The 17180-nt window shown below is 41.6% G+C and overlaps 1 protein-coding gene across 1 annotated transcript in view; it reads right to left on the reverse strand.

The window, feature by feature from the left end:
• MED12L (mediator complex subunit 12L) overlaps positions 1-17180 on the reverse strand; it is a 335495-nt gene that overhangs the window by 235685 nt on the left and 82630 nt on the right. The window contains 1 exon segment of the mRNA XM_045037430.1: positions 3495-3626. Coding sequence (XP_044893365.1) covers positions 3495-3626 — 132 coding nt within the window.

The following is a 17180-nucleotide window of genomic DNA, read 5'->3' on the forward strand; positions in this document are numbered from 1 at the left end:
ATTTCTGAAAGTGAGGGACAACTAGGGACACCTAGGTGGCTCAGCTGGTTAAGGGTCTGACTTCAGCTCAGGTCATGACCTCATGGTTCCTGGGTTTGAGCCCGCATGGGTCTCTGTGTTGACAGCACAGAGCCTGGAGCCTGCTTCAGATTCTGTGTCTCCCTCTCTCTCTACTCCTTCCCCACTCACACACTGTCTTTCAAAAATATATAAACATTAAAAAATTTTTAAATGAAAGTGAGGGACAACTACCCCCAGATCAACTGAAATGATTCCAAAGGACACCCATGAAAAATATTATTGATGTAAATTACAAAGTCTGCACCACGTGGTATAAATACCTACTGAATACACAGCATAGTACAATAAGCTACTCGTTATCCCTATGCAAAACTGCTAAAATCATTTGGGGCTGTCATTTTTAAACAGCTCATATAGTTAACTGTATATACCCCCTCTGAGAAACATTTGGGCATGTATACTGAGTTTAATATTTTTGTGTTTGTTTTTACTAGTAGAGTGTATTTACGATTGTCTTCGGGGAGTGTTGGGAAGTGTGGTGTCAAATTACAGAGCTAGGAGAACTCCTCTGATACATTTCTTTCACTCATCACATCACCAATTAAGATCTCTTAGAACCCGTGGAATCTCCATAGTTCAAGAAACCTATCTAAGGAAAGCTCCCTAACTTCTACATCCAAGACAGAACTTACTAGAAGACCAGAAAAGAAACCATTGAAAAAGAATCAGAACCCTGTTTTCTATTCTTTTCAATATCCCTTCAACCTTCCCACTTTCATTATCTATTCCTTAATATATTATTTCATTAAGATATTACTTCTCTAATCCATCCTCTCTTCACCAAATTCTGAAACTGGTGATGTTCAATAGATATCAATTATCTTTTTTTTTTTTTTAATGTTTATTTATTTTTGAGAAAGAGCAAAGAGACAGAGTGCAACCAGGGGAGGGGCAGAGAGAGAGGGAGACACAGAATCTGAAGCAGGCTCCAGGCTCTGAGCTGTCAGCACAGAGCTCAATTAGGGGCCCAAACTCACAAACCATGAGATCATGACCTGAGCCAAAGTCGGATGTTTAACCAACTGAGCCACCTAGACAACCCTGGCAATCAATTATCTTAAACATCTCTGAAAGAATACATTCTTTAGATGTGGATACATTTACACCTATTAAAATTACAAAGTAATCTGTGGAAGCCTCTTCTGAAAGCAACTGTGTGTGCGTGTGCACACGTGTATATGCTCATTCTAGAACACGTTGGAAGAATGGTAAACTAAATTTGAGAAATTCAACCTCGGTTACTCAAGTCTGACCATTGCAATTCACTGTAGAAAAGTCCATCTATTCATAGAAAAAAGCAATGAAACACCTTCCCTAATCTGCACGTTGTAAAATGGGCCATGAGTTTCACACCTCAACACCAGTATCTTCAAGCCCCAGCTTGTACAATGTGATCCTTTATATTTAGTGAACGGTGCTTTCCCAGCAAGAGGAGAGAAATGACCATGGAAATATTCTTCCTATTTCAGCTTCACAGGATATGGCACTATTATCAGTAAGAGAGAGCCAGCTAAGTTCTCATCTGTTCATACAACACCTTTAGAGCATCTGCTGTGCACTGAACACTGTTCTGGGTGCCAAGGACAAGAGAGTGAACAGGGTGGGCAAGGTCCTTATGGTCAAGCTTACACTGGCTTTTAAACAATAAGCCAATGAAACAGAGTGATATGAGAAACAGAGTGAAACCGAGTGATATGAGAAAGCGTGCCTGAGGGTGGGTGACAGAGGATCTTCCTGAGGAGATGACATGTGTTGAGGCAGGAATGCTAGAAAGAGACACTTCCTGCAAGAGGAAGGGCAGAAAGGAACTGGCCATGTAGAACTCGGGGAGCAGAGGGTGCCACCCAGGAGGAGCAGTGGGACAAAGTCCCCAAAGCAGAAGCTGGTTTGGTGTGCTGGAGCCACAGGACAGCCAAGGTGGCTGCAGCTGTGACCCAGGGGAGAAATGCACGAAATGAGGTGGGAAACGCAGGCAGGGGAGGCCCGTGCAAGGCTCTGTGGACGCGGTAAGGAGCCATCAGGAGTCTGAGTAAGGGAACAACATGATCTGCTTCCAGGCTGCAAAGACTGCTCTGGCTGCTGTGAAGAACAAGGCGGAGGACAAGCCAAGGAGCCCAGAGGAGACGCCGATGCAGCGGGGGGGGGGGGGGGGGGGGGGCCGACCACGTGCACGGCTTCTCCTGGCTGTCCCTCCAGATCTCACTGGCAGATAAGAAGACTCGCTTAAATTTTTTCCCCTTCGGCACAAGCTAATGTTTGTCAAGTTAGCTTTGGTTTTTTTCCCCCTTTATAATCTACTTCCGAGGCTTTTAATTGCTCTCTCTGGGACCAGAATATAATCTCAAAACGAACACAAATTGGTATCTGTAATCTGAAAATCAGAACTGCCTCAAAGAAATGTTTCCAGATCAACCAAAATATTACATGGCTTTAAAATTCACAAAAGTTGGGACACCTGATGGCTCAGTCAGTTAAGCATCAACTTCGGCTCAGGTTATAATCTCACTATTCGTGAGTTCGAGCCCCGTATCAGGCTCTGCGCTGACAGCTCGGAGCCTGGAGCCTGCTTCAGATTCTGTCTCTCCCTCTCTCTGTCCCTACCCTACTTGCACTCTGTCTCCCTCTCTCTGAAAAATATATATAAAAAAAAAAATTCACAAAAGTTGGTGTATATTATATATATTTGTGTGTGTATACATATAAATGTATATATGTGCATGTGTATCTTAACCTCATCAAGGGAGATGTCTTTGTTCTAAATCAGATGTTAAAGTTTTATTTTAAAAGATACAGTTTCAGGGTGGATCAGTCAGTTAAGCATCTGACCCAATTTCAGCTCAGGTCATCATCTCACAGTTCGTGGGATTGAGCCCCACATTGGGCTCTGCACTGATAGTGCAGAGCCAGCTTGGGACTCTGTCTACCCCACCCCCCCCCCCAAATAAACAAACACTAAAATAAATAAATAAAAGATACAATTTTAGGGGCACTTAGGTGGCTCAGCCAGTTGAGCACCTGACTTGATTTCAGCTCAGGTCATGATCCCAGGGTCATGGGATTAAGCTCTGCATCGGGCTCCACACTGATTCTCACTCTCTCTCTTCCCCTCAGCTCCTCTCCTCTGCTCACTCACTTTAAAATTGATATTAAAAAAAAAAAAAAAGGGCAAAAAAAAAAAAAAGGTACAGTTTTAAACTAGTCCAGAATACAAATTATTGGTTTCATCAACTTAGAGGGATCTTGTATGTAGTCTTTAGGTTAAAGTACAAACATTCTCCCTTTTTCCTTGAAGAAGGGGAAAAAAAAAAAAAAACATAAGGAGTATTAAAAAAAACAAAACAAAAAAAGAATCCTCCCCAGAACAGTTATTTTTAAATGATGGCATCTGACAATAGAAACAAAAGCAAACCTACCTCTGCTTCGATTTCCGCCTGCCTCTTCTCCAAGAGTTTTGCCACAGCCATGGCCCTGTGCTTGCCTGACCGTTTGCAGCTCACCGCCCATTCACACAGCAAGGTCACCACAGCTTCATCGTTGGGGGCGACCTACAACCAAGAGAAGAGGGCAGCAGCCATGTGACATGCAGCATTCACCCAAGGACGGGATGCAAGCCCTGGCATGTTTAAAGCTTTAAAGCTTTCTCGTATTTTAGTACAGTCATTTTAGAAAGCGTTCCTAAATCGTTTTCAGTTCAAGTATAAAGAGTAACACTTCAGTGACAAGGAAGGAAACCAGTTACTGGAACAGTCGAATCCAGGATGACTTCAAGAGAATTCGTGTCTCCTTGTATATGCCTTCATTGACACAGGACCGTAACCTAGCTCCACTGATCCTCCAGAACATCAAAGCCAGGAGGAAAGGAAACGGACCACTGAAAGTCAAGAGCAGAGGTTACCAATGCCAAGCACCCCCTCCACCGTTTACCCTCTCCCACTTTCACACTCACAGCCTCCCTCAGTACCTAATCCTAACATGCCGGTTTATCACACCACCCACTCCAACAAGGCTGGAATGCTAACCAAAGACTCACTGCATTAGAAAAGATAAACATGAAAAATGACACCCATGCATCAAAAAGGAACAAAAATTAATGCAGACACGGCTAATGGGGGATAGTATATCCTGGGTCTACGTAGGGCTCAGCACCGCCACAGGAACTGTGTGCTGTTGTTACCAAGGCCTAGAAATGGATACCACAGACTGAGGATCACAGGGACTTATGTTACATGAATTAAGGACAGGCAGGAAGAGGCAAGTTAGGAAAATGAACCATCATTTTATGCAACCTTTCAGAGGATCCAGCCAACCAATGGACCATCAATTTCAAGTGTCTAATATTTGTGCGATTCTACAAACACTATGCCAGAAGAGTTAAATAATTGCAGTATTGGCATTATGTGTTAAGTGAGAAGTTCTTAACTTTAGAATCCATAAGCTCAGGGCGCCTGGGTGGCTCAGTCAGTTGGGCGACCGACTTCGGCTCAGGTCATGATCTCGCAGTTGCAAGTTCGAGCCCCGCATCAGGCTCTGCACTGACAGCTCAGAGCCTGGAGCCTGTTTCAGATTCTGTGTCTCCCTCTCTCTCTCTGACCCTCCCCTGTTCATGCTCTCTCTCTGTCTCAAAAATAAACAAACATTAAAAAAAAATTTTTTTTTAAGAATCCATAAGCTCAATTAAGATTCGAATAGCTATAAACACACCCCCAGGAAAAACATGCATACATACACTCACATAAACCTAGTACAATTTTTCAGAAAGTCATGGACTCTGAGAAGAAACGCAAGAATCCCAGGATAAGAATCCCTAGTCAGATGGTAGATATTACCCCACAATTCAGATCATGAAGATCAGTTTATTACAAGATTCTTAGTCATCTACCCTAAATTTGGCTAAACCCATGTTGACTCATACCAAAGAAATATTATCTAGGACAGATCTCAAAAGCATCTCTCGGTCTCTTCATTTAACACAAGAGAAATAATTCGATTAAAATATATCAAGATTGAACATAACATTTAAAAAAGAAAGCAAACTAGAGGGAATGTCTGCCTGGATTCAGTCTAATCCAGAGAAAAGTAAAAATATCAAAATAAATTCAGTGAAGCACCACATGCTTACATTTCAATTATTGAGAAAAGGGGTTACCGAAAAATAACTCCCATCAGTTTTTAATAAATCAATCTAGTCAGTAATGTGTATCATATCCACATTTATAAAGTTTTAAAATTTTCTTCTGCATCACTAAAATAAGATGAAAATATGCTACAAAAGAATAAATGACTCACGTAAGTAGCAGGCTCTGCTTGACCTAGAGATGCACAGAATTGCACACATAAAGGAAAACACTTTTTTTTTTAATTTTTTTTTTTTTGTTAATGTTTGTTTATTTTTGAGAGAGACAGAGATAGAATGCAAGTGGGTTAGGGGCACAGAGAGAGGGAGACACAGAATGTGAAGCAGGCTCCAGGCTCTGAGCTGTCGGCACAGAGCCTGACGCAGGGCTTGAACTCACAAGCTGTGAGATCATGACCTGAGCCAAAGTCGGAGGCTTAACCAACTGAGCCACCCTGGCGCCCCAGGAAAACACTTCTTTTTAACATATTCACATATGACCACTGGTTTGGGGTAATGTGCTAAAAAATAAGCCCCAGGAAGGAGTTAATTCACTTGCAAAAGCACTTATTAAGTACCCATGGTAGGCAGTGAGGAAACAAAAAATTTTAAAGATCTGGCTCCTTCTAGAAAAAACAAAAACAAAAACAAAAACAAAAAAAGCAGAAAAGACAGCTATATCAAAGCTACAAAACCTGAGACCTGGCTGCCTCAGTCAGAAGAGCTGTGACTCTTAACCTCAAGGTTGTGAGTTCAAGCCCCACAATGGATGTGGAGGTTACATAAGTAAATAAATAAGTAGGTAAATAAACATTTTTATAAAAAAATGTTTGGACAACACAAAGGAGGAAGTAATTAGGTCCGGCTGCCTGCACCTTCCATTATTTCATAGGCAATGAGTATCCGTCAGTCTCACCTTACAGACATCTGAGATCCTAAGTTGGAGACAGAAGGGTCTGCCTGCCAGAGCTGTGGTCTCAACGTGTAATTCTTAGGAATTCAGTGAATAGTGTGCTAAGAAAATCCAAGGATTTAGGTTTTTGAAATATAAAATTTTATCACAGAAACTTTCTTGTACTCCCATCAATTACACCTATAATCTACTTTCAACCAGTAAGTATTTTCTGATACTGGCCAGATTCAATGAGTGCCAAGCCCACTCCTTTAGGAATGTCCAATAGACTGCCAAATAATGCCAGTCTTTCCAAGAGGTTCTGGGCCTATTTAAAAAACAAAAAACAGTAGGATGTTACAAAAGATGTTTTACTACCAACTTCTCAGAAGATCATCCTGGAAAATCAGGTCACATTATACCCATTTGAAAGCACACTGTCCCTGCTATATGAATAATTATATACTTATGTATTTGGGGCATACTATACTTCATTAGTTCTTTATTATTAAGAAATTATTAGTTATAAGATACATTCTGATAATTTTATCATTTTTTAAGATAATTTCCCACTCAAAACTCTCCCTTCACCCCCCTAATTATTATGAAGTTTTGGTTCTCATTTTAAGTAGTTTTTAACAAAAGGCCTTTTCTAGATTCCACTATCAAAAAAAAAAAAAAAAAAAGGGGGAGGATATTCTCCCTATTTAACTCTAACCACCAGTTCCTGGGTATATCCCATCAGACACACTCAACGTGCATACAAAGAAACATCTATGGCTCATGTTCCTGACACGCAGATCCTCACACCCCGCCCCCAACTGCTCTGCATCAATCAACTTTTAGAAAATTAGAAGATCATTCCCATTTGTCTGCCAGATGCTATCTTACAAATTAATTCAAATAACTGTCAATAGGACATCATGATTTTAAATATGTAAATTGAAACACATTCTCACCCTACCAACAAATCTCTAAAAATATTAAGCTCCATTTCTTTCAAACAATAATTGTTTGCTAAGTGAAATTTAATAAATATTACTTTAACACACAATAACTCAAAGGCAAAAACTTGGGGAAATTTAGGAGTTCAAGATATGAACTACAGTCCCTGCCTTCAATGAAATGGCAATTAAGTGGGACAGACATAAATGAATACAAATAATCTGGATCCACGAAAAAGGAAAATTATCTCAGAAAGTCAACATTTAACAGGAGCAGAGACAGAAGACTGAGGGGAATTATTAAATACTTCCTTTTAGAAAGTGGCTTTCGGGAAGAATCTTGCATAAGGAGTTAAATTTCAAAACAGAGATTAACAAAAGGAGAAACAAATATGTGGGAGATAAAATAATGTCCCCCACCCCCAAAGATATCCATATCTCAAAGCCAGGACATGTGAGTACGTTATCCTAAAGGACCAAAGGGACTCTGTGGCTCCAGGAGTTGAGAGGAGGAATTACCCCAGATTATTGTGTGGAACCAATGTAATCACAGAAGTGCTTTCCAGGGAAGGAGAGGCTGGGTAACAGGAGGACACAGATTCTCCCCTAGAGCCTCTCTAGGAATGCAGCCTGAAGGACAGGCTGGTTAGGGCCCAGTACGATCATTACCTCCACAACTCAAGAGAATAAATTTGGGTTGTTTTCAGCCACTAAATTTCTGATAACACACTACAGCAGCAAATAGGAAATTACTTCAAAGCAGTTTTAAACAAGCATATAAAAAGTGGCAAACACAGGTGTAGTTCAAGGAATTAGAGCAGAGGACTACTGGTTAGTTAGCAAATATAGGAAGCCTACATACAGTTAAAAATCTAGGGGGTGCCTGGGTGGCTCAGTTGGTTGAGCGTCCAACTTTGGCTCAGGTCATGATCTTGCAGTTCATGTGTTCGAGCCCCACATCTGGCTCTGTGCTGACAGCTCAGAGCCTGGAGCCTGCTTCAGATTCTGTGTCTCCCTCTCTCTCTGCCCCTCCCCCCACTTGCACTGTCTCCCTCTCTTTCTCAAAAATAAACAAACACTAAAAAAAATTTAAAAAAAAATCTAGGAGGGGCACCTGGGTGGCTTAGTCGGTTAAGAGTCTCACTTCAGCCCAGGTCATGGTCTCACGGCTCGTGAGTTGGAGCCCCGCGTCAGGCCCTGCCTATGCTGACAGCTCAGAGCCTGGAGCCTGCTTGGGATTCTGTGTCTCCCTCTCTCTCTCTGCCCCTCCCACGCTCACGCTCTGTCTCTCTCTCAAAAATAAACGTTAAAAAACAAAATTTTTTTTTAATCTGGGAAAAAAGCCACACTGAAAAAGAGTACCATGAGACAGGCAGCAGTCTCATTCATTCATTTACTTACGCATCAGTAATTATGTCCTGAATACCTACCACTGCTAGCCCCTTTTCTAGGCACTAGATATAGTCTCACATGCTACTTTTTAGGAATAAAACTTGGCAATTCCCTTAGAAGGGAATTCCTACTATCTAACAACAGCCTTAAAAATGTTCAGATCATTTGCTCCAATTATTCTGAGAATATAACCCAAGGAAATGATCTTCAAGTACAAACATATGAGGGCCTAGTTATCAGTGAAGCATGATACTACAACAATCCCCCATTCTAGCCCCAGCAACCAACAGATTCCCTCTGAAATGTGCAGACACATAACGGATCAAATCAGAGCAAACAGGGTAAGCTTACAGGAAAGAAAGGGCCACAGGGAGGGTTCAGAGCCAAGACAGTTTGTCTTTAGCAAAGAAACTATGGGAATTTTTACAGTGGTTGCTTGGTTTGTATTTCTGTTTTTCTGCAAAGTGATATTTTGATATCTAATTAAAGATGTATAAATATGGAAGGCAGCCTGGAGAGGCCTGCTCCTGAACCAAGGAAGGGGAAGTCAAAGATGCATGATTACTAGTAAGGCTCGAATCCCCTCCAACAGCATTGTCTCTTCTCAGAGAAGGTCAGCTCCCCTCCAGCCCACCCTTCTTCCAGGAGAAGCACCCCTACTTCTTCTAGGGTGACTGCTCCTCCTCCTGTCCCAGAAGATTCAAGGAGGGGCACCCCATCCTCTCAGTTTTATTGCACATTCTGGATTGGGGTCTTCAATAGGCCATGAAAATTTCAGGCAATTTTTTGGTCACAAGGGGGAAAAAAAAAATCACTCCATCAGGTACTCATCAGGTATACCACTCTGTGCTCAATCTTATAAAGCATTCTGGATACTAAGAGACTAGCCCTGACCAGATGAAACTCTGTCTATTCTGACCGAAAATCTATTTTTCAGAATAAGTTTTCTGTAGTACACATTGATTATTCTAGTCATTACTGAAGTCTTAGCACTTATAACTGACCAAAGCAGACACAACAAAAATTGAAAATTGAAAGTTCTTGACCTTAAATATAAATCTTTTCAGACACTTCTAAATGAAAATTTAAAACATAAAATAACATAATATGGACTTAATCACTCTGAAAATCACAAAGATACCTTGGAAAATTTACAGGTGATAATATAGATAATTAACATTTATTGAGTGCTTACTCAACTTACAGTCAGGCAGTGCAGTAAGTGTGTTTTGGGAATTATTTCCTTTAATCTTTCCTACCTATTAGCTAGTTATTATTTTTATCACCATTTTACAAATAAGGAACCCAAGGCACATAGAGGTTAAATAGCTTGTGCAAGATCACTCAGCTAATTAATAAAACTCTTGCCACAGCATAAATCTTGGGAAATGAACTAAGTTAAGTGCAGCAACACAGTGTGTCAAAGGAACTCGGGAAGTCACCTTGACCTTGCTCCCACAGTATACAATGGTCTTTTGTGTGAGCTCCGAGCTTCTCTGGGCTCTTCTTCCTCCACTCCTGATGCTTAGAAAATCATAATATTCTGCTCTCTTGTGCTATAATATCACTTCCATGTAACATGCATCTTTCACAACATGGCTTCATGGTTATTAGATCTCCAGCTACTGGTTTCAAATATCCATTAGGAAAAGGAGACAGACCTCTGAGAGGTACTACAGGAAAGTCCTTTACCACCTCGAACACTATAAAGGAGAGTTAGAGTCTTCAGAGGCAGTAACAGACAGCTTTTCATAGCACGCACCCCCCAGGCGACAACCACACAGAGACAAACAGGACACAGAAGAATGAGTGAGTGAGTGAGAAACAGAGAGAGAGAGAGAAAGTGAGCCACAGCACATAAAGGCCAGAAAAAAAACCAAACCAGGGCATCAAGAATCTGAATTCTAGCCATGGCATAAATTAAAACATGTTAATCATGGCCAGAATAATACTAACAGTTGTAAATTTCCAGCCACAGGTAGTAGAAGTAATAATTGAAAATATTTACTGAGCGGGCAGTGGGTGTTTCACACACGTCATCTCTAATCTCAACAACAAACTCTGAAGTAGGTGGCGCTACTCCCCATCTGACAGATAAGAAAACTGGGGTGAAGACGGCCAACACAGATCTAAAATGGCAGAGCTGGGAAGCCTAATTCCAAAGTCCATTCTTTCTGCCACTCCTGTCATCACTGAATCAAGATCCCTGTGAGGACAAGCAGCACCACGGTTACCTGGGAATCTCTCAAGTGGCACACACACACACACACACACACACACACACACACACACACACACACAGAACGAAGCCTGCTGCCCAGCTCCACTCCAACCAGCCACTGCCACCCACTGTTCCAGCCAGACTTCTACCTCTCTAGAGATAAGCCAGACTTGTCATTGAACGGACATGCAGAAAATGAAATCACAGGAATGAATTACCAAAGACTTTGTTCCTCCTCTAATACTTGCTAGACCAGATGCTCTTTTAAGTCAAAGATTTGTCTTTTGCATGGTTTTGTTTTCAGCATCTACCACAGTGTCTGTCATCATAGAGGAAAAGCAACTCTGTATAACATGAAACCCAATGCAAAAACAAGGTTAAGATGAGAGCAGACGGTGGGAGGAGTTTACTTTGTTCCCCTCCCCCAACCTACACACGTACTTACTTACTATGGTAAAAGTATCTGACAATCTACCAGCTGGTTAAGTGTGAAGTACCAGAAGTATTTTCATTCCTAAATTAATGAGTCAAGGATGCTGGTCCCAACATTATTATTTAGCATCATTCTGGAAGATTTAGCCAATGGGAAGAAGGAATAAACATTTGAAAGGATATGGCAACATTACTAGAGTTTGCATAGAATGATTGTCTCCCCCACCAACCCAGTGAACTAGAAAACTTTATTAGATTAAAAGACTGAGTATCATGACTAGAACAAAAACAAGCAAAAAGCAACAGACAATATTAAGCCATGAGGGAAGAAAATCCTGCAGAATAGTTTGCAGAACGTAATCCATTTATGTCCTCTGACCTTTTACTAAGCATTCATGTATATGTACACAAATGCCCAGGAAAATATCCAAAGGATATGTTCCAAAATGAACAGTGGCTACTGCTTATATAACGACTGCTTTCTATACAGTATGCCCTGTTCTAATGCTTTCACTACCGTGCCATGACTGAGCAAACTAAGGCCTGAAGGTTACATAACTTGTTAAACGTCTCCAAGTTACTAGGTCATAGACCTAAGAGTCAAACTCAAGCTATCTGCTCCACAGATGGAGCTCTTGCGCCAATATACTCCGGTTCTGAGCAGAAGAATGGGACAAGGGTCTAAACTGTGGCTAAAGGGCACTTGATGATATCTTGAATGTATCACATCCTATGTGTACAAAACTCACAAGACACCTGAAATTAATAACAGTGTATCATACTGCACTGTTGTAATATCATACTTCAGCAAAACATAAAAATATTTCTTTAAAAAAATGAAAAGCAAATCACAAGAATGATTTCTATAATGAAGATAAGACAATGCATGGACACGAAATTCAAAACCAGTAACGTGTTCAAATAATAGCATTGTTCATCTAGCCTCACGAACTTTGGACACACCCACAGTGGTAAAATACTGAAATCATTATAAACTCTGTTGCAAATAATCTTCATTAGTGGTGCTATCCACATCTGTAATAAAGATATCCGAAATGTGAAGAAGGCCCTCATCATCAGGGAGATTGGTAATATTTTTCCTTTCTGGAAAAGATAAACTTGATAGATTAAGCCTAATTCAATTTTTATTCGGTCACTCAATAACCTAATGGTTTATAGAAACTAACCACAGGTCTTCTCTAACAGACAAACAAGGGAAAATAATTGACAACTACATCTGAGAGCCAGGCTTCCTCTAGAAATTAGAAGATCCTGGAGACTGTCTGCTATTTTAAGAAATTTCTTAATATACTACCTTCATTATATAACAATACCACAAAAGGGAATGGGAAAAACCAATGACTCATTACTATAAGCAACAGCAAACTAAAAGAACTTGAGATCATATACCGAATGAAGCTTTTCAACAGCTTTCTGAGACTAAAAGGACATGTTTATAAATGTGATTAATCACTCTTAGTCAACATTAAACAAAATGGCCATATCTAGATTAAAAACAGTCATATTATGGCACCAATAAACAACAAGGGATAATACACAGAGTAGTGATATTGCATATGGCTTGCAACCTGAGGCACATTAAGAAGATCTGGAAGAATTTCAAGAGTTGCATTAAGTTAAAAAGTGGTCCAAACTGCTAACAGAACATAAGCCTGTTGTATATGATCACTCAGAATCACCATAAAAAGCACTAAGACTAGGCCTATTAACCACAAACTCAGAAGACTTAAATATAAATAGTATTCACTTGTGAAAAATCTTCACAAATACAAATATGAATGATTCCCTATGTACATTTCCAAGAGATATTTGAGATGGCTGGTTTTTGATGAGGAAAAAAGGCAGGTTCTCCTAGGCTCTCATCCTTAGAATCAAAGTTGATAGTCATTAGGTTTTAAGACATCTAAGAAATAAAACATATACTATAACAGCAAAAAGACTTTTTTCTCTTTTTAAGCAGCAATTAAAAATAACACAGCTCTGAGCTCTGAGAAGGTAGTAGGTTAAGAAAACAAAATTAAAACAACTCCTCTGAGTATATAAATCAGCTGTCATTAATCTGCACTGTGCCAAGAAATGAATTTGCTATTCTTCAGTTAAATCATCACCATTTAAATACAAACGGAAAAAAAAAATAGAGTTTTGAGAACTATGAAATTGCATGATAACAGATGTCACACAGGAGGTGAATTATAAAGTAAATCCCTCCAAAAGTCTTGGAAAAGTGTCAGGTCTCTCATAGTGAATTAATATCCAAAAGTTATGACTGTAGAGGGCAGTAAGCCCTTTTTCTTACGAAAAAGGAAAGGAACCTACAGATGAGAAGAAGGACAATAAATTTCTAAAACATGGTACTAGGTTCAACCCACTTGACAATCAAAGTGATCCAGCCATGAACGTAACAACTGACATTTAGTAGGTGGTACCCTATGGGACCAAATGAACTGGATTCTAGTAGTAAGGCCATTGTGCAGTGAGAATGACACTGAGGGAACAAGGAACTAGCCTGAGACCACCCAGCTACTCGACAGCAAAGCCAGGACTCAAATCCAAGTCTGAATCAACCTCAAGGTTGTATGATATACTCTAAGGGTCAGCTTTCTCAACTTGAATATTGGCATTTTCTAACATAAATATTGTTTACTCTGTTGAAGCTGTCACACTTTTAAAAACCAAAGATTATTCCTGCAAACAAATACGCCAATATTAATATGAAAACTCTTTGTGGCAATTACAAAGGTTTTTTTTTTTTTTCCCTCCGTCTTCCAAAATTTCATCTGACACTTGTTTATTCAACTAGAATTACCTGAATTAAATGAGTTTTTAAAGTGGTACAAGGAACAGAATGTGCTAATTAAAGGGCAGGGCACCTGGGTGGCTCAGTCAGTTAAGTATCTGACTCCTGATTTAGGCTCAGGTCATAATCTCAGTTGTGAGATCCAGCCCTATGTTGGGCCCCATGTCAGGTCCTGTGCTGGGCATGGAGACTGCTTAAGATTCTCCCTCTCCCTTTGCCCCTTCCCAATGCATGCACATATGCTTGCTCAAAAAAAAAAAAAAAAGAATGTATTAGTTAACAGTTGGGCTCTGGAACCATTTAGGATCTCAATCCCTATTTCCCCACCAGTGAGTTGGGCACTAGCTTGGACAACTCACTCATCTGCTCTACGCTTTGGTTTCCTCATCTGTAACGTAAGAATTAAAATTTTTTTTTGTTTCACATGTGTCTCACTGGCCAAGGAAAAAATAAATGAGATGACACAATACACTTAACACAGGCCTAGTGCTTAAGACGTACTCAGAAAAAGTCTGAAGAAAAAAGACTGGTACACAGGCTCAAAAACAATCTAATCCAAGAGGCCTACCACACTCTAAATGGATTCATTACCCTCTTTATCAGTAACAGCAAAGTCTAAATGTCTGTGGATGCCACTCCCCCCCCCCACTATGTTAACATAATTGCCCTTTGATTAATGGATTTACTTGAAGAAAGAACAAAGTGGTAGCTCTAAGAGCGACCAGTAGGAAACTGTGTGACTTCCACAGTACAACGTGCTCAGACAGGGCTGTGATCAGCATCCTCAATTCTAAAATTCAGCACACACATCTCAGCAGGAAGCCAGCCAGATGTGCCTTCCATGCTGGCTTGACTTTTGCCACATTTGACTTTGTTATCTTGAGCCTTCATTTAAAAAAAAAAAATTTTTAACATTTATTTATTATTGAGAGACCGAGAGACACAGAGCGTGAGCAGGGGAGGGATAGACAGAGGGGGAGACACAGAATCCGAAGCAGGCTCCAGGCTCTGAGCTGTCAGCACAGAGCCCAATGCGGGGCTCGAACTCACAAACTGCGAGATCGTGACCTGAGCCAAAGTGGGATGCTTAACCAACTGAGCCACCCAGGTGCCCCCTGAGCCTTAATTTTTAAAAGCAACTTTTTCTTACATAAGGAAGGAAGGAAGGAAGGAAGGAAGGAAGGAAGGAAGGAAGGAAGGAAGGAAGGAAGGAAGGAAGGAAGGAAGGACGGACAAAACACTAACAACAACGACAAAAAAACAAAAACCAAAAACCCCTAAGCATTGAAATGAGCATCATCTCCTTTCCTACCTGGTGGTACTACAGCCACCTCGCCTTGGGTTGGCCAGTCCCATCTGACTGCTTCCCTGCTGCAGGTAAAGTCTTGGTAAAAATCAAATATAAAAAGCCTGATGGATCCTGGCTGTGCTTTATGGATGAATGGACTGTGTGATGGATAGTTGTGTGTGTGTGTGTGTGTGTCCACAGTGGTCCCAAGGAACCATATTCCCTCCATGTCTCCAGGGTTTAACTGCCTCCCTACATACATGAGTCAGTTATAACAGCAGCTAGAGTTTCCTCAGTACCCATCCACGTGCAAGGCACCATTAACCTTTCAGTGTTTTATCATTCTCACACCATCAAGAGATAGAATGCCCTTTTTAAAAATGGGGAAATTTACTCCTACTCATCAAGAGTAAGTGAATTGTCCAAATACCACAAAAGAAATGCACCGACTTGCCGATTTTACACCTGAGAACTCTTCCGTTGGCCACGCTCCTCCCTCCACATTCACATATTTTCTTGCGCATCTGAACCTGTACCATCGTTAGAGCTAACAGATTACAGCACTCACCCCTACCCTTCCAAACCCAATCTTACAGAGGCTTTCTTTCCAGTTCACTGTCCCAGCAGGTTTTAAGCGAGCCCCTAAAAAACAAATTCAGTAAATGCTTCCTGAGGACCTGTTGGGCCCCAGGCATGGTGTTAGAGACGGGTGATGTGCTGCTGGTGAGCAAAAGGAACACAGACCCTGACCTGTGGGGCTACAGACTTGCAGGAAGAAGAACATGGAACGTGGCCAGCAAGGACAGAAACCAAGATTTTCTTTTGCATGATGGTGGGAGTTCTTCAGCCACACTGATACAAAGGCCAGTGCGGCCCCGGAGGCCTGTGCCAGGGGTAAGACAGCCGCTCTGGACTCTGGGCCTAGGCCTTTCAAAGAAGTCAGGAGGAACTCAACCCACCCATTCAGAGTGCTTCCTGACTATTCTGAGAAGGAAAGGAAGAGCAAACATGCAGATTCTCGGGTTTTGGCGTGTGACGGTTTGTTTTCACAGCAGGGCAAGAGGAAGTGCACATGCCTCCACCGCCACTCAGGCCTTTTCATTACTCAGGAGAAAGCTAGCTCCCTTGGGCACCAAAGAGAGAAGTGAAAAGGCAGCTCTTCCCGTCATCTTCAGACTTTCCCTTCTATCCGTGTCCCTGGGGGAGCCGACGGTGCAGCTGGTTCTCCCTTCGCACCCCACACAAACGGGGAAAGAAGCCAAGAGGAAGGAAGCGGTCTGGGTGCTGTGTGAAGCTGAGGGGCACCTCACCCTCGGCCTTCAGGTCAGCAATGTGGATCTCGCCTAAGGCTGCAAGTGACAGGCTCAGTCAGGACTTGGAATCAGAAAGTTCCCCCCCGCCCCCCATCCCCAACAACAGTCCCTCGTGTGGCACCGGCCTCTCTGCCCCCATCAGCCAGAGTAGAAACGGTTCTGAAACATTAAACAGGCAAATCAGTTAGCAAATGGTGTACAAAACAGTCACCAGGAGTTGCAGAGTGAAAGTCATGTGGGCAAACATGGACAACAGACATGCAGCTTGGCCTGCAAAGTGTTTTAAAATTGGGAGAGTTTGAGGGGCACCTGGGTGGCTCAGTCGACTGAGCATTCGACTTCAGCTGAGGTCATGATCTCACGGTTCATGAGTTTGAGCCCCGCATCTGGCTCTGTGCTGACAGCTCGGAGCCTGGAGCCTGCTTCGGATTCTGTGTCTCCCTCTCTCTCTGACCCTCCCCCACTTGTGCTCTGTCTCTGTCTCTCAAAAATAAATAAACACTAAAAAAATTTTTTTTAATTGGGAGAGTTTGTAAATCTTGATATACATCTTCTCCAGAAATGTTGAAGGATCAAACAGTGGGTCTACATTCCCAAGGAGAATCTGAGACAGGCCACTCTACTTAGAAAGGGCATGCCCCCTCCCCAGTCACGTCCCAGGGGCCCTGGATGCAAAAGCCTACCAT

The sequence above is a fragment of the Felis catus genome, chromosome C2, assembly GCF_018350175.1.
Source record: "Felis catus isolate Fca126 chromosome C2, F.catus_Fca126_mat1.0, whole genome shotgun sequence".
Taxonomy (NCBI): domain Eukaryota; kingdom Metazoa; phylum Chordata; class Mammalia; order Carnivora; family Felidae; genus Felis; species Felis catus.